This window comes from Salminus brasiliensis, chromosome 16 (assembly GCF_030463535.1).
Source record: "Salminus brasiliensis chromosome 16, fSalBra1.hap2, whole genome shotgun sequence".
Lineage (NCBI taxonomy): Eukaryota > Metazoa > Chordata > Actinopteri > Characiformes > Bryconidae > Salminus > Salminus brasiliensis.
This window is the reverse complement of record NC_132893.1, coordinates 6,976,739-6,995,656: the sequence shown is the minus strand read 5'-3', so window position 1 is coordinate 6,995,656 and position 18,918 is coordinate 6,976,739. Positions and strand designations below refer to the sequence as shown.

The 18,918-nt window shown below is 42.8% G+C and overlaps 1 protein-coding gene across 1 annotated transcript in view; it reads right to left on the bottom strand.

The window, feature by feature from the left end:
- cntnap3 (contactin associated protein family member 3) overlaps positions 1–18,918 on the bottom strand; it is a 180,410-nt gene that overhangs the window by 124,302 nt on the left and 37,190 nt on the right. The window contains exon 2 of the mRNA XM_072658063.1: positions 12,632–12,742. Coding sequence (XP_072514164.1) covers positions 12,632–12,742 — 111 coding nt within the window. The remainder of the gene's footprint in view (positions 1–12,631; positions 12,743–18,918) is intronic.

The following is an 18,918-nucleotide window of genomic DNA, read 5'->3' as shown; positions in this document are numbered from 1 at the left end:
ACTTGCAGTTTTCTCCTTCCTCCAACGTCTAGCAGTTTGTCAAACAATATTTGGTGTCTGAGGTTACAAGCTATGAAGCTAAAGTCGCTAACAAGCAAAGGAAGTTTACACCCCAATGAATTAACATTGTGCAAACTGTAGGCCTAAATCAACACACACTTCACTCAAAGTACGGTCCAGTAACAGGTCCAGTGAATAACCTGAAACGATACAGTGTCCAGTGATCTCAAATGGTACAAAGGTAGACAGTAAACTGGCAGGTCAACTGGTTAACAATTTAGATCTGGTCTGTAGAAATGGATGTAAATTAGGCAATAAAGGATAAATTAGGCAATGGAAGTTATCAGTGCAGAAGTGTTCCACCTTATCTGTGAAGCATGGTAGTGGGAGTGCTAAGCCTTTAAACTGGAAAACTCTTGACTGACCAAGTCAGTGACCTGATCTTAATCCTAAAGCATGCTCATATGCTGGAGTACAAGCCTGGCAGAACATCACCAGAGAAAATACCCAACACCTGACTCATTTACAAAAGGCACTGTAAGTATTTTAAAGCCATCCGTTCAGAGTGTTTACAGGAGTACTAGATAATTAAATCGTAATCACAACTTAATAAGAATAATTACTACATAAACTACATAATTAAATCATGGCCATGACTTAGTAAAGTGTGGGAATTACATAATTAAATCATGTTCAATACTTAGTGAAGTGTGGGAATGAGATAATCAAATCATGGCCATGACTTAGTAAAGCATGGGAATAACATAATTAAATCATGGCCATGACTTAGTAAAGTGTGGGAATTACATAATGAAACAATGGCCATGGCTTAGTAAAGTGTGGGAACAAGATAATTAAATCATGGCCATTACTTAGTGAAGCATGGGAATTACATAATTAAATCATGGCCATGACTTAGTAAAGTGTGGGAATTACATAATTAAACAATGGCCATGACTTAGTAAAGTGTGGGAACAAGATAATTAAATCATGGCCATTACTTAGTGAAGTGTGGGAATGAGATAATTAAATCATGGCCATGACTTAGTAAAGTGTGGGAACAAGAAAATTAAATCATGGCCATTACTTAGTGAAGCATGGGAATTACATAATTAAACAATGGCCATGGCTTAGTAAAGTGTGGGAACAAGATAATTAAATCATTGCCATTACTTAGTGAAGCATGGGAATTACATAATGAAACAATGGCCATGACTTAGTAAAGTGTGGGAACAAGATAATTAAATCATGGCCATTACTTAGTGAAGCATGGGAATTACATAATTAAACAATGGCCATGACTTAGTAAAGTGTGGGAACAAGATAATTAAATCATGGCCATTACTTAGTGAAGTGTGGGAATGAGGTAATTAAATCATGGCCATGACTTAATAAGGCCTGGAACGAGATAATTCAATCATAACCACAATTTAATAAGGCATGGGAACAAGATAATTAAATCGTGGCCATGACTTAATAGGGCGTGGGAACAAGATAATTAAATAGTGGCCATGATTTAGGATTTCACTCCCACACCTTGCTAACTCAAGGCCACGACTTATTTTTATTTATGCGGGTTGTCACCAGCCATATGGATTTCTCTGCAGCATTTTACAGTAAATGAAAACCCAATCAAAAATCAATGCAGAAGGTCCCATGTTCACATATACTACAGCCATTTTACTGCAGCATTAATTAGCTAACAAGCACATGTTGTCTAAATTTCATGGCTGTATTATAAATAAAGAAAACAAAGCTCAGACATACTCAAACTACTGGACAAAGAAACGAATTGGGACATCCCTACTTCCAACGTGTCAATAGTTTCCAGTGTGTGTCACAAGTTTTTAGAATAGGTCTGTACAAATTATTAAAGCGAGGAGACGTTGCAGAACGCTGTATTCATCTATGCGAATCCATCACATTAAAGGTTAAAACACTCGGCAGCCGACAAGTCCATTAACCATTGATTTGCATATGGCACTGACCTCGTCACTATGTTCTCCAGAATAATAGCAGCCCTTATTAGAATGCACAGCTCATTCAGAGTTCACTGTTTATACTGGTTAGTTATATTTATGGTGGAATAACAAGCCTGTTTTGGCATTTAGGACAGCGGCGAAAGGCCAAGCGTAAGTACTTCAGTAGCCGACACCGCCGCTGACACTGAAACGGGCTGAGAGAGCAAACACATTGACCTTTACTCATTACTGAGAGCGGAATAGAAAGTGGGAGACGAAGTGAAAGAGGCAGAAGCTCCAGACCTGCAAACAGGTTTTTAAAAATCAGCTTCAGCATCCAAGCTATAGAAAGTGCAGTGGCCCTGATCTTACTCAAAAGTGACAAAGCTCTGCAAGTCCTCTATTTTCAGCTCTTCTCCAAAGGCCTGCCCAGGTCCTGCACTTCTTACAGGCTGTCAGCTCTTACCAGAGGGATTCTCAGCAAATATCGACCAGTTTGTAACTTAAAATCACCTTAAAGTGTCTATCTTGAAAACTATCTTGATGAATTCTAGGGGAGTGATTTTGCTAGAGAGTCAATGTCCTGCTTGAGAAACGTTTGAATAATTCAGAAATTAAATGAGACAGTAATTACAAAGCCACCAGGATGGATATAAGAGGACGGAAAATCAACAGGATAATATGTCCATTTTATGCTAACCATACTTATATAGTAATAATAGCCACACAATGCCTTATTATGGGTGCTTTCACCTGCCTTGTTTGGTCTGGACCATCAGACTTTTCAGTTTGGTCCAAACCAAAGTAGAAGTTGTGAAGGGTGCACAGGCCACAGGACCAAAATTTGGTCCAACTAAAAGAAGTGGTCTCGGCCCGGATCAACTGAACTATGTTTGGGTTTAATGGTTTGGACTTACAGGAAGTTAGAGCAGGCTATCGTCACCCATTAAACACACAGAGGAAGAAAAAGAACCGGATGAAAAATAGTAAAAATGAGCATCAGGAGAACATGGGGACGACTGCATCTGTCAATGGCGATCGGTGGCCTTTGGACCAATTACAGGAAGGTGCGGCAGGCTATCGTCACCCATTAAACAAAACAGATATCCGAACCTCATTATACTCTAAAAATGTGTGAAATGACAGCCGCAATCCAAGCTAAAAATGCAACTTCTCTGTCTCAAGGCTGTGTGTGGTGTCATGGCAGCGTAAACACATTTTGTTCGCTAGTGACAGAGGGCTGTCAGTCACGCACATTCATAAGGCGATGCCCAGAGAGACGTGCATTTTGGCAATTTCTGAGAACTGTTTTATCAAATGTGACCAGAAAAGGTGTTCTGGGTCCAGATGAAACTAAAGCATGGTTGGATTCGGTTCGTTTGTGGTGAAAGCGCTTTTTTTTCCCGAATGGTTCAAACTTTCGGACCAATTACAGTACGTTAAGGCATGCTGTCATCACCCAACAAACAAGATGTAAAAATATCTGTCAGTGACGATGAGCTCGTTCACTTGGTGATGTGGAAGTAGTCTGGAGTTTTATGCTTGACGTTGTAGTAATGTTGTAATATTAGCAGTAAGATGAAACCAGGTGAAACGCCGAACTGACAACATGCAGACGTCGAATGCGTGACCCTGTACAAACCAAACAGTGCCAGGCACAGGGGGACACCGCCTACATAGGTGATGATGATGGGACGTGGCACCTGAACCATGGTCCGGACTTTCATGTGTGAAAATGCCCTAAAAATGAGAACTCATACATATCAATCCGAGCAGAAATGGGGAAATGGGGAATTGATGTAACTCTAAATTAGCCTGCCGTTGTCACAAAGCAGCTTTCCAGGAATCAGTAATACAACTAATATGTGCATTCAAGCTTGTTGCTTGGTTCAGTACCTTAACTCGCAACAACATCCCCCTCAACTTAACAAAGATGCTGCTGGGGCTGTAGGAAACTCCACCAGTAGTGAGAAAACAACATACATTGTGTGATCCGGACATTCAGACTTATTAGTTTGGTCCCACCCAAAATAACAGACAGACAGGCGGAATCCAACATCTGGAAAGGCAACTCGCCGACGTCCGACGCACTGCTCTTCTTCAAAACATCAAGTACAGGGAGACGTAGCTTCTGATGGGAAATAGCAAAGTTCTTTAGTGCACTCGCTAAACTACCAAAGCGAACTGGCCCAAATATCCAAACCTCAGTTCGGACTCTGGTCCGGACTTTCGGGTGTGAAAATTCCCTTTGCATAAACGGGGCCAATCACTAATCACTGTAACTCTGATGAACTGGTGGCTGGAGTTTTTTTCTAACCAGTTCAGGTAAGAACACAATAAAAGCCCTGAATGTGGAAGACAAGCAGCCTTCAACATTTGGCCAATGTGTGAGAATAAACACGCTTGACCATACTGTACATAATCAGTAGTAAAAAGGACAGGTTTTCTGACACTGTATAGGATAGAACTATTCAGCTAGTCACCAAAGAAGACAGGTCTTGCTATTAAGGGTCAGTATGATGCAATGCGGTGTCAGACGACACACTCCAAGGAAAAGCTAATGTTCATCGGATCCAACAGCACCTCACACTATCAGTCAGCTAAGGTATGTACAACACCCTGGGACCTTTTTTTGCCGTTCACTCCACCTCCAGATCTCCTTCTGATGTGTAGCCGCAGAAAGCAGCTTATGGGACAGTCCAGTAGCCACCATTTACATTTGGTCATTACGCTTGACGCTTTGCCCAAAGCGACTTCCATTAACCAACTGCGGAGACGGTCCCTCTGGAGCAGCTTGGGGTTAAGTGCCTCGCTCAAGGGTGAAATGGCCATTAGCCATTAACTAGGATCATATCTGTGACGTTAGAGTTGAGTAATATGTAGAAAAACGATTGTGATAAAAGTTGTGGCAGAATGCCTCAATGATGATGAACGTGATGATCATTAGGAGAAGATGAGTCAACAGATTATCATAACACAATAAACACTTGTTCAAGAAGTGAATACACAAGACAGGAATGGAGGTGTAGCCAGGTGTTTTTCCACAAGTCATGAAAACACCCCAGCTAGAAGAGAAAATTGGTTCGGATGGTCAGGAACAACCCAAGAACCACCAAGACACAGGTCTGCCATAAACTGGAAGCTGCTGGAACACCAGTGTCACTATGTCGCCATGGCCTGAGAAGCTTGGTTGCAAGAACAAAGACCCTTTTTTGCAGCTGAATCACATGGACAATGGAGGAAAGGTTAATGGTCAGATGAGAGAAAGATTTGAACATTTGATGGACTAATGATAACCACCCAAAAAACTCTACCAACTGTTAAGCATGGTGGTGGTACCATCCTGCTCTGGGGCTGTTTTGCATAAAGTGGTTGGAATCATAATCAATAGGAATTCTTCAGCCTAACCTCAAACCATCATCAGCTAGATGATTAAAACTTGGACACTTGAACTGGGTGTTCCACCAGGGTAGTGACCCAGACAAAAATCAACAGTAGCTGTGAACGGATAAAGCAGGCTAATGTTGAGCTTTTGGGATGGCAATCTATAATACAGGTCAGATTCAGTATTCAGTATCCTGATCTAATGCTTTACCCACTAATAAGTTAGCGCCAAGACAACTCTAGCCTCAAGCTAACATTCTAGTGCCTAGTGCTGTAAAAGGTCGCACTTTAGACTAGCCATTAGTTGCTCTCAGTTTTTTGAACTGGGCAGTGAACTGCAAGGTCACCAATCAAGTGCTGCATTTACAGAAAAAAGGAAGAGAGCTAGAGCTACAGCGAAGGAGGCTAATAGTCTAGTAGGCTGTTGCCTAGCGTTTCCTAGCTGGACCTCTCCATATGTAATCAGGTCAGCAGAAGTCAAACTATTCTCTACTTTAAATGGCTGATAGAAGAGTGAGATAGAGAGATTGGCTGTAGCCTAGTTAAAGCGTTTGCATTGCTTTCAATGACAGTATTGAGTTTAAATGAACACGAATATGATAAACGAAATATCAATACTTGTGAAAATGCTCTCTCCTCCTTGAGTCCAGCAGCACGCTGGTGACATCATTCCCGATGATGAGACTCGGAGCGTACGGTTATTTTCTGTTTAAGTATCTGCTTAAAGCAGAGTCGGGTTTTAAGTGGCCCTTCAAAGGCCCCTGATTAAAGTGTAATAACTTCATTCCAAATGAGCTCAATCACAGCGCGGCTGTCGGACGAAATAAAGGCAAAAGTCTTGCTTTTCTCTCACTCCTTCTGACCAGAGTGGACAGAGGCTGCTCTGGCAAATGAACAAAGCAATTAGGGTTAATGATGGGTCGTGGGCGAGGGCGGCCGACCGGCGCTCCTGATAGGCATTTAGTCGTCCATATCGTCGTATTATATCACCCGATCCAGGACACGTAAACCACCGTTGACATTTAATCTCTAAGCCGGTGGGAAACACACAAAGGGCAATTTGCAATGGCTAATCACCGAAGCCGTGGCCCATGTCGGCCCATGTCAAGGGGGTTGGCGGGGGGTGGTTGACAAATGTGGAAAGGACGTCTCTTTCTAAAATCCTTGGAGTTATGGATTTTGAGGACATCGTAGTGAGTTATGCAGAAAGTAATAATGTAACTAAAAAAAACAATACTTCTTCTTAAGCAGTGCTTCCCAACCCTGGTCTTGCATGTTTTACTGGTTATCCTACTCCCAACACACCTGATCCAGCTTCCTAAGCCCTTTCTGAGATGAAGGTGTGTAGTGTGTTACAGCAGAAAACTACTAAACCATGCAGGGAAGGGGGTTCTGAAACATCACGCAACACAAACGTAGTGTTGATTGAACATTCAGAATTTGCACCTGAAGTAGAACATTACGGTGCTACGGTCCATTCAATACCTTCGGGCTGAGTTGGAGTGGCGTTCAGGATCCAACATTCCAGCATCTAGTATGAAGGCCTTCCAGAAGAGTTCAGGCTGTCACTGCAGCAAATGAGGGACAAACTGCCTATTATTATCCTTGATTTCAGAAGAAACATTGGATGGTGTTTGGTCACACAGGCAGATTTACCAGAACGTCATGCGATACAGTAAACCCGGAACAGGAGCTTGAATAGAAGCATTATTGCCTATTATCCTTTTACAGAAGCAGGCAAATCACCCTTGACGCAAGTCTGGCATGGCAAACAGCGTTCCAATGAAGAGCAGATGTAGTAATAATGTAAGTAATAAATGATTAATACTGAACTCCACTATGCTCTTATTATCACTAACTAACCAACATCTTTTACAGCTTATGTCCAAAACTATCCAGACTTTCTAATATATGAATTCAGCGACTCTGAAGAGCACACACTGCTGTCACAGGTGTTCAATTGTGCACACACAGCTGTGTGATCTTCCCAGAGGAGGGCGGTCAATAGAATGGGAGCCGCACATCAGCCTTGCCCAGGCCCTCATGCTCAGGAGGGGTATAAAGCCCTGCATTGTGGAGTGATGGAGCTCCATGCATTGGGGAGCTCAACCTCTGGGATGAGTTGGAGTGGCACGTGTGATGCGGAACTAACAGGGTTCTGATCTTAATTAGATCACCAACTTAATAAGGTCGCCATGGTCAGTAGGAGTATAACCCCCCCTGTGTACTGGGCTGTGAACCAGTGGAACTGGGTTCTCTAAAATTACAGAGCTAAATCCAATACTTATAGGATGATTTGGAGTGGCATGTGTGATCCGGAACTAACAGGTGTCTGATCTTACTAAGAACACCAACTTACTAAGGTCACCTTACTAATGGTCAGTAGGGGGTATAACTACACAGCCCTGTGTATTAGGCTGTGGAACAGTGGGTTCTTTAGAGTGACACAACTAAATCCAATACCTTTTGGATGAGTTGGAGTGGGATGTGTGATCCAGAATGTGCCTGATCTTACTAAGGCCACCACAATGCTCAGTAGGGTTGTGGAACAGTGGAACTGGGTGAAGGAGCTCCATTCAATACCTTCGGGCTGAGTTGGAGTGGCGTTCAGGATCCAACATTCCAGCATCTAGTATGAAGGCCTTCCAGAAGAGTTCAGGCTGTCACTGCAGCAAATAAGGGACAAACTGCCTATTATTATCCTTGATTTCAGAAGAAACATTGGATGGTGTTTGGTCACACAGGCAGATTTACCAGAACGTCATGCGATACAGTAAACCCGGAACAGGAGCTTGAATAGAAGCATTATTGCCTATTATCCTTTTACAGAAGCAGGCAAATCACCCTTGACGCAAGTCTGGCATGGCAAACAGCGTTCCAATGAAGAGCAGATGCGCGTCTAATGAACTGGCCATGCTCTCATCAATAATTCACCGTTTTTCCACCTGCATGAGCCTGGGATCCGGAGGGAGAGGGGGGATTCAGGAAAAACTGCCTAATAAAAGCAAAGTGCCTAACAGTAAAAGGGGCACTGCCTCTGATGAAGCACATGTACCGCAAATAGGATTTGGTAGATGGCACTGACTTGGGTATTCGTTTAGGACAATTACCTTCCTCTGAACGAAATGTCGGCGAGAGCGTCAACGCCATGGAATGTAGACCCAATTCTGTACGATCACCTCTGTGAAGTTCATTAACAGAAGGTATTTGATTAGAAGTTAATTTCATTCCAGGATCTAATCGTATCTCTTTCCTTTTTTTTTATCAGACTGATTACAGAGCTCCCATTCACCGGCAGCCCATTTCAACTCATTTGAGTCACCTCTGTGTAGCGCAGCTGGTTAGATGAAATTATTAGAAATGTTAAATGATGCCTATTATCGCTCGCCAAAGCAGTGAAGCAATCTTAAACAGCCGCTTAGAAAATCTACAACGGCACCAAGATTTAAGCGAACCGGCCACATTCGCGTGAGGATATGAGGATTATGTGTGAATAAGACAGCATGTAGCCTAAGCTTTGAAAATTCATGCCTGCGAGATGGATATTTATACCAATATGAATAATCGTCTCAAAGGGTATATTTATTGCATCAGGATTAGGCCTAATTTCCACTGCCTAGCAGCTGGTAGATGCCTTCACAGAGATACGCCGTCAAATTTCCAGGCTAATCAAGCCTCTCACTGTACCCTCCACTCAGCCACCCAAGAGAGACAGCAAATAAACCTGCTGATCCACTAATAGCAGAGTAATAGCGGCTGATAAAACAGGTACATAATGGTATGCCTGACGGTAGACGTAGAGGGAAGCGTTTCTGAGCGATCTTGACTCTGTGGAAGGCCTGTGGCGTGTGCAGAATTAGCATGGTATTAGCAATCGGATTTGCATGTTTATCTTGTTGATCCAGTGGGGTTTGATGAGTTCAGAGAAACAGCCTATAATGTAAATACTCTACATTTCCAAAGGTTTGTAGACACTCCGATTTCTGGAGTGATGGAACTCTATACAATACCTTTGGAATCAGCTGGAGTGATCCAGACCTAAGCTAACCTAGTTAATATCAGTTCATTGCATCACTTCTAATATAATCACAGCAATGCATCTGGCTTGTTTGGACGTTCTGTTGAAAATGCTGAAAACTGGTGAATTTTATGGTGAGGACACAGGAAAGCTTCTATGAAGGTCATATTTGTGCAGGTGTTGCTGCACAGTAGAACAGTGCACTCCGTATCTCAACCTGACATCCGTCATTAACTGCCACTTCTCACAGTCTGAGCAAATGGCTAGTTTTTTTTTTCCATGATAAAATGACCATGATAAACTGTTGCTGATTGTTGAGACAAGGTTTGAGGAGTCAGAGTATTATGAAGTTATGAAATTTGTATCACCTCGTCTTTCCTAACCATGACTGTAAAAAAGCTGTAGCGCAAACGGTCTAATTAAGGTCTGAGACCTTGGTATAGGTCATCTGGGGGCCCAAATCTCTTAGGCCTAGTCCACATGTACAGAGGTATTGTTTAGGCCCTGTTAAGAGCATGCCTAAGCAACACAGACATGACTTGCTAGCACTATTTGGGCTGCATCCGCCATTGCACAAAATTTGGCTCACTTCCTCTGAACTCCTCTGGACATGGAAATGTTTTGTTATTTTGAAATACCTGTGGACGTGTGGACAAGGCCTGCGCTCCTTTCTTTGTTTTCTCTCTACAAATTGTACAAAATAACGTAACCTAGTGATGTTGCTTAATATGTTTGCCTTTTGGAGATCAGTTCATCTGGAGATCAGCAGTCCTAAAAGAAATACACCACCAGTGCTTTAATGAAGCCACTAAAGTATTACCATATGGTGCGTCATCAATGTGCTTGTTAAATCACTGCTAACAAAGCCTAAGTGAGGTGTAGATGCTCTCCTCCTGGCTAGACTCTCGCGACCAGCTCTGCTGCGGTTTGTCCTCAGGTAGGCCGCGTTCTGCGAATTGGGCTCTGTGCGGCGAAATCTGGTAAATGTGTTTTGAGAACACCTGCTGTGCGTGCACCTCACTTGCCTGCCGGGATGAGTGCACAAGCGGCGCTCTGTCCTAGCGGACACCCGCCATGAAAAACGCTCATATGGGCGGGTTCTTAGACTGGAAGAGAAAATAAAACAGATTCATAGAGAAGTGGATCAAGCAGGGGATTCAATTTGAAAGGGAAGTATCAAAGTTAAGAGATAGGCTATTTTTAGAGCCTTTTGTGATTCCTTTCAATTGTTTCGCCGAGTGAAGTGGAGGCAGCCCTGAGGAAAAGAAGCTGGAAGAATTAAATATATACAATCATCCTGAAAGTGGTACTTTTATCCCGTGGATATGGCTAACTCCATTCTATTGTGATGAAAAAAATACAAAAATAAATATATAAATATATATCGAGGTGGAACTCTCTTACATTTACAAAGAACTGGCAGTCGTGACCCAGATGTGTTCAAAACCTCTTACGGATTCAATGAAAAGGCGAAAGTCTCCATTCTTATCCAGGCTCTTTCCCTGACACTGCATCAAATCCACTTTGGCCCCAAGAGGAGACACTAGTTTTGATTTCGCTTCATTCCGATGGCGGCAGAATGCGTGCAGAGTTTAGCACTGCATTAATAGACTCCTCTGGCCGAAGTCTGAGCGCTACCGTTCCTTTTCCTTTTCCTTTCTTTCAACCTAGCCTTTAAGCAGAGGCATCAATATAGGACCTGGCTTCAGTACCCAGCCTTTGAAGTGCACTACGCTCTGTCCTGTGGGGAGTGAAGCCTCCTGCGTGGAGCCTGTGTGCGCTCTGTGAGAAAATAAAAGAGCCAGCTTCGCTAATCGTGACCAGAAACGGTATTCTGGCCGGAAATCAAGCTGGAGCTGCCTTTTGAAGGCCGCTTTCCTCCGGCGAAAATAATCATACCTTCCTCCCACTCGAGTCATTCCCCCCATCCCCTGTTTTCTGACACGCATGTTGAAGCGTGTTTCCTTAATGCAGCACGGCCTGTACATTATCCGATGCTAATGCAAAGCAGGCCTTGCACTGTTGTAAATGGAGAGAGTGCAAGGAATTATTACTGCTGTTCAGCAAATGTCCACACCTCGTGCTAATGTTGGATAATAAGGGAGTCGTAGTCACCGAGTGCCACTAAACGGCTCGGCACAAATGGACTTAAACAATAAACACAGCTGAATCACGTGGAAGTTGATTAGCCGCCCCGCGAACGCTCTCGGATGTTCTGCCGGGGTCAAGTGCGACTTAGTGCCTCAAAATTACGCTCTTTAAAAGAGGCAGAGAGTTGTTGAGTGCTGCATCGGCAAATTCTTCCCTTTTACATGTGCCGGCTGTGGCAGAAGCTTCAAAAAGAAGCAGATGTTTAAAAAAAGCGATGTATTTTTTTATAAGTCATCTGTGTGGCGTGTGGGGAGACGTACCCTGTACGTCTGTAGCAAACTCCAAAAACTGATCCTTGTTTTGCTGCGGTTTAGGCACAACAAAGACACCAGCACTGTTTTAGCATTAGCAGAAGGACAAAGAAGCTGATGGTGTCCTCACCCACCACAGGGTCCTGACTGGTATGAGGGCTTTTAAAAAAATGTTAAGGGTATCTCGAAACAAGGATGAAATTACGGCGTGTCTGATATGTCAGATTTCTGTTCTGTGTCTATCTAGTTTATGGCCAAATAAGCTCATTCCCCCTTGTGCACTTAAGAGAGCCCTAAGGGGGTGGGGGGTGGGGGGGGGTCGTCTGTGCAAGGATGAACCAGTCTAGAAATGAACCGAGCCTAAACACATTTGACCCTTTCTCTGACTCTGTGCTCTCATCAGGTTGCTCAGCAGTTAATCTAGATACTCGGTGGAGCTGTAGCCAAGCTAGTTAAGCAAAGGCTAGCTTAGTGAGAGGGCTACAGATCCAAAACCATTTTAAAATCAAGCAGGGTGAGATTCTACAGAAGCCACGTAAACGTACACGCCACAGCCACAATATGCAATATATGAATGCAATGATTAGCTTTCAGACATCAGTGATTACTCTATGATCTCTAAATGCATATAATTGTATTAAATTACGTGAACATCTTCATTTCTCATAACACCTACAGCAACACTGTCTGAAACTACGATTGGTCATTGGGATCATTTGCATATTGCAGCTTTCTACAATTTCCGTATTGCAAACGTCACCGTCGCAATGCCCAATAAAACCAGTTTCACTGTCCAGCTTTAGTACCTACTGCACCAACCTCTATGCTGCTGCTAGCTGACCTTTTCACCTGCATGCCACACTCACCATCTCTCCTGTTTAGTTTCGCATAGCCAGGCCCGTGGCTGTTGGACAGCTGAGATGAGCTTCTGAACGCAGACTGGGGCAGACTGGACACCAGTGGACTGTCGCAGCCCTCTGAAAACAGAGATTAACACAGATTAGCAAAGCATGGGATGGCATCATCTGATTCTATTCTCAGCAATGGGTTTGGGCAATATGGCAGCATTAGATATTGTTATTATGATAAATGTGATAATTGGTACATAGTTTTTTCAGCACACTGTAAATGTTGTCATTAACCTTTGTGTGGTCTTAACATTTTGTATACTCCGGGTCAGCTGGTGATGATCTTATGCTCTGACACTGGGAGCCACAGGGGCACACTGGGGCACACTCCTCCTCCAACAAGTGCCCAGCCAGCCATCACCTCTTTTTCCAAAATGCCAACGATGCAACGCCAACCGACAACTGGTGACAATCGGAGGAAAGTTCTAAGTACCTGACTCTGATACATCGTCCAGCAGCATGACCTTATTCCGCTGTCAACACTCGTGGCCTGAACACTGTGGTTAAAATAAAGACTCGGAACTGGATTAGCACTAAAACAACCAATATACAATATACAATTTGTGCTACAAATTCCTACAAATTAGGGAATTACGCCATCTAGCGTTATTAGTGACTTCACAAACAGGCTTTAGCTACTTTCTTCTGAAAAATGTTGGCAACACTGCCTTTGTGCATTCATGGGAGTACTCACTTTCATAGAAACAGTGTTACACTGTAACAGTGTTGAAAGTACTTCCCATCCATAATGTGGATCGTTTGTCATGAAGATCACAAAGTCTTCAGGTATAATTATATTGGATCTTAATATTGCCCACCCCTAAGAAGGCACTCAAACAAAAGAACAAAGGAGCAATCTCCTACCCAGCTGCCAAAAAAAGGTCAGACTGCACATGTGTTTGGAGTGTAATTTATGGCAGAGAGCAGTGTAAAGATAATTTAGCATTTATTCATTAACGGCAATCCTTAACAAAGACTCATCATTAAAGGAATAATGTGTGGTCAAAAATGCTAATGTGGCTAATAATTAATGAACGCTAACGGCGAGCAGTACGAGCTCATTTGTAAGAGACTAACTGGGCCTCCTTCTAGCCTCCTTCCATTAACAATGCTAGAATATTAGGGTGAGATATGCTATTACACGCATCTTTTAACCTCACAGATAAGCGATACGCCTCCCGTATCTCCAAAGCAGCTGAGAGCCGCTGTCCATTCAGCGCAGACTCCCTTATGAATGGGCTATAATTTCAGCACTTGGGAGGGAGACTTTTCAAGCTCTATGCACCATCATGTTTATTACTGATAAGGCTGAAATTTATGGCCGCAGTAAAGCACGTCCACTGACAGGACTCTTCAAGGAACGCTCCCCAGTTGCTCTGTATAGAAAATGCACTGTCCCTGCGGCCCGGAACGCAATTACTTCAGCGGCGGTCGTTAACCTGAGGACACACGCGAGTTAAAACATACACTGTTTCACAAGCTTCGAGTGCTCCGAATAATTGTCTTATTGTATGTATTAATTAGTGTACGCAGTATTGCTGCTTTGTGGAGTTCCCCCAGTTAAGCAGACTGCAGCACCTCTTCGCCTGTAGTGTCAGACACTATTAGCGTAATTGGCTTCCGATGATCCACATCAGTGTTGTTTCGTTAATTAGTCGAGGTACTAAAATATAATGATGGAGAAAATAAAGAACTATTTCTACCAGCAGAAGCAGCAACAGCAGCAGCAGCAGCAATGGCAAGTGCACGCCTCACAATTTCAGCCCTGATTTTTAGGGATGCTACAGCTAGGGACCTAAAACACGTTGGCAGCATGGCTCCCAAAAGTCAAACTGTGACGGCTAGACGACTGGGTCAGAACATTAACGGCCTTATAGGGTTTTTCTGATATGCAGTGATCAGTACCTACCACAAGTGCTCCAAGGAAGGACAGCCAGTGAACCAGTGAACCAGTGATAGACAAGGTCACAGGTGCACAAGGCTCACTGATGCTCATGGTGGCCCCACCTCTCATCTTACTGAACTTGCTGGGACTTGCTGGAACAGAGCAGCTGCTTACGTCTTGTAGATGCCATGCCCTGAAAGGTCAGAGCTGTTTTGGCAACATAGGGGGAGCAACACAATATCTGGAAGGTGGTCTTATTGTTATGGCTGATGATTAGTGTATAATTAAATACAAGTATAATGTTATATATGTCTGTAATGACAGTCCAGGTCAATGTAGCCCCAGATATGCATGTTCTTAATATATTTAGTTATTGGCACCAGCAGAATTATACATAACAAATGACAGAAAGGTTTTTGGTCTCACTGCCCCTCACCACAGGTCGACCTTTGATAAATGCTTATATAGTGTGGAAATGGTTCAGTGAGGTGGTTTCCCCAGTCTGCAAGCATGTTTGGCATTCTCGCTGATCAATTCTATAGTCTAAGCATGTAGGAGGAACAGCAATTGGCCCATACCTTATTTTCTAACTGTCTTCCAATTACTGCTTACCAACTGTTGCTAACAAACTGCTTATAAATCTGCCATTAGCTCAGAGTTTGACTTCTTTATCCAGCGTTTTCCAGGTTTGCCTCATAGAAACCTGATATCCTTACTGTTGTTTTCTGCCTATTTTAAAAGCCTTGAACTTAAAGCTAAACAATCAGAACTGGAAGATTGGAATCTGCCCCTTTATCCCCCAAAGGTACAACTTGTAAACCTCCAATTTGTTATTTCAGTTTTAGTCAATCTGTATAGCAATTTTATGACTAGCTATCTTGCGCTACTGTTATACTGCAGCCACAACTACAAAATCAGCCAATTTGGATTTAAAGGAAACGAAATTGGAATATGCTGTAAAACTTCATGACGGTTGCATCTATACCAAAACCCATGTTGGGAACATCAGGTCTGGATTCCTCTGTGGGGTAAAAACGTGTTTAGATAGCATTGCAAGGCATTTCGACTGAATAATAAGCAGCAACGTAAAGCCTTGAAGTAATATTATTGAAGTTAATGAAAATATTAATAAAAAGACTCATACTTTACACCTAAAATTAGCTGCGGATTTAATACCCACATGACTGCCGTATTGTTATATAAAGAAAAATTATTAAGAACATTGTTAAGGTGTTTCTTACTCTTAAAAAAGGATTACAGCAGTTTAGCATTCCTGTAAATGAAACATTATGATGCAAGGGGAACATTTTGTGATTTGTAACTTTTGAGGCCCTCTGAGACTCTCTGAGCACCTTTTAGCTCGGTTAAATCGGACTCGCCCTTTTCACCCTTGGTGCGATTCGTTTGAGCAGGCTAAACACCACGGCACAGACCGTGTCCCAGCAAACTGAGGCACAAATCCCACACGTTTAGAGGATAATCCTCATAACTGAGAGTACAGAGTAGAATGAATGGTCTTGGCATTAACTTAACAGTGCATCCTTTGGAACAGAAATAGACACATCATATGTGTCAGAACTCTGAAATACCGGCCTCATATGGAGATACCATCTAAGTGAACGTGGGCGGTTCTGGGTACGGTGTTAAAGCATGTGGGTATGGTGCGGGGACGATGTATTAGAGATCCCCATGCAGCTCACTAGTGCTAAAGAAAACCCTCAGGTACGAGCAGCCACGGCAAAGGAGCTCCTGGAGAAATGACCGTGTGTGAATACTGACAGAGGCTGCTACTATACCGCCACTATGGTTGGGTTTGCAGCTTGAGTGCATGAATGCATGAATGTTTGGCAGCTGGCTCCTCTGTGCTGGCAATTACCACAAATGCTCTGCATGAACCCAGGAAACGAAGAAGGGCTGTGAGACCAAAAATGGTCAAAAACTGCACAGAAATACCTGCATCTAAGTGAGTGAAGCTGGGTGTGACAGAAAGTCGTAAAATGACAGGTCATGTCATGCTTGGACTGACAGCCAGCCAGCTAGGCTTAAGTAAGTTGGCTAGCAGCCTACACACCACAGTACAGACAGTGTTTCAACTAACTGAGGCTCATAACACATCTAGAGGATAAAGGCTTATATCTCAGAGCACAGAGTTGAGTAGTCCTGAAAGTAACTTCACAGCCGATATTGAAAACATGGCTGGTCAATACTCATTGCAGCTTTCTGCTCTGCGCTGGCAATGACCAGGAAACAAAGGGGGGGGGTTATAAGGCTGTGGAGAATAGGGATGGACCACCACTTCAACACTTCAGCCAGAAATGGTCATAATATTGTACTTTTGCTGTTTCGCTGAGAGGGAAAAAAGGTTCCGACTAAAAACCCAAAGGATTAACTAGGTCTACAATTAAATGTCAAAATATAACACTTAACAATCCACTTGAATGATAATGAAAACAAGACACAGCGATTAAAAACAGTGCTTGTTCCCCTCGCTCTCCCACGCCGGTCAGTGCAGACACGGTCAAACAGTTTCATAAACAATGGGAAAAGAAAAAGTCTTTTCATGGTTCTATGAGTGACATGACTAGGGCTGTGTATTGGCAAGGATCTGGCGATACGATATGTATCACAATACAGGGGTTATGATTCGATATATTGCGATATACTGTGATACTTTAAGCCAGGCGATATTTTAAGATTTTTTAATCTAATTTTAAGGAAACTGTCATAGTAATAAAAACAAACCACTACATGCATAAATTCAGAGTAAAAATGTTTACTTTTCATGCAGTCAGAACGTTGGAATCTCCAAAAGATACTACTACTGTTTTAACAGTTTAACAGAAATTCACAGTTCTCTCTCTCTCTCTCTCTATATATATATATATATATATATAAATATATATATATACATATACATATATATTATAATAGGGATTTTTCCTTAAGTAAATAAATTATATTATAATATATATTATATTTTTAGATCCTGCTTTAAAGGCTGACATTCTGCTGTAGTATGTCGTATGTCTGTCAGTTTTTCATTTCTCAAAGTAAAGCACTGACTGAGTTATTTTGGTTGCACGAGTTGAGGTCAGTGGTAACTTTGGCGTGTGAACTTGTTCCAGAGTGAGCTGAGAGGGATCCACTCGTTTACCGACAGTGGTTCGCTGTACTGCTAAATGTGCTCTCAAATTCGTTGTGTTCCCCGAATATTTGATTTTGATTAAGCTGATGAGCTCATTAACAAGCGCTTTCAGAGTTTCAGGGGTGCAGGGAGTCCACTAAAATGTGCAGGGTGGTGGGCCTCCAGGACCAGGGTTGAGAAACACTGCTCTAAATAACGTTAAATAGCCTGTTTGAATGTTGGGTTAGCACAGCTAGCCACTTTATGGTCCTTTACGATCAGCCTCCACAGCAGTAGCCTACCTCAGACTGTATTCATTTGTAATACGATACGAACCGTAAACCATTAGAAACGAAGAGATTGGCAATTCTTGAAACTCGTGAAAGTGAACGTGGTGGAATATGGTGGATATGGTATTAATGAGGGTTGGGAGTAGCGTAAGATGGGCAAATCAATCAAACAGGTTCACGGGCCAGGCAAACACCATGTTCAACCGTCAGTCTGACAACAGCATGTTACACTGCTGTGAATCAGGAGAGAAAAGCTGGTTAGCATTAGCGTAGTTAGCATGATAACATCCTGTTCACCACAGAACTCGGCCGTGATACTAGCTGACGGAAACCCCACTTAGAAACGTTTAGACGATGATCACTCAGATCGATTGGTTTTGGGTTTGTAGCCCACTCGAGGTTGAGTGGGCTCCAGCTAACTGAGGCTCAAATCATACAAGTTTAGAGGACAAGGCCTCATAGTTAAGACACAAAGTCGAGTAAATGGTGTTGGGAATAACAGAAAGATGGAAGGCGAAATGAGACTGGTAGTGTCATGTTTGAACTAATAGACAGCCAGCTAGGCTTACATAATCTAGCACTAGCTAGCAGGCAGTTAACTGAGGCTCAAATCACACAAGTTTAGAAGACAAGGCCTCGAGCGAATGGTGTTGAGAGTAACGGAAAGATGAAAAGAGATCAGCTATGCCATGTGTTTGGACTCTTAAATAGCTTAAATAAGCACTAGCTAGCACGCTAAGCACCACAGCACTGGCATTACTCCAGCTACCTGAGGCTCAAATCACACAAGTTTAGGGCACGAGTAAAGTCGAGTAAATGAACTTACAAGAAATTGAGTGTTTTTGACTATTCTAAAGGCACTTATAGTAGACTGGTCTAGCCAGGTTTGCTTGCTTTCCCTTTTAATCGAACTCAGCACGTTGTTAACCTCACAAGGGGCAGTGGT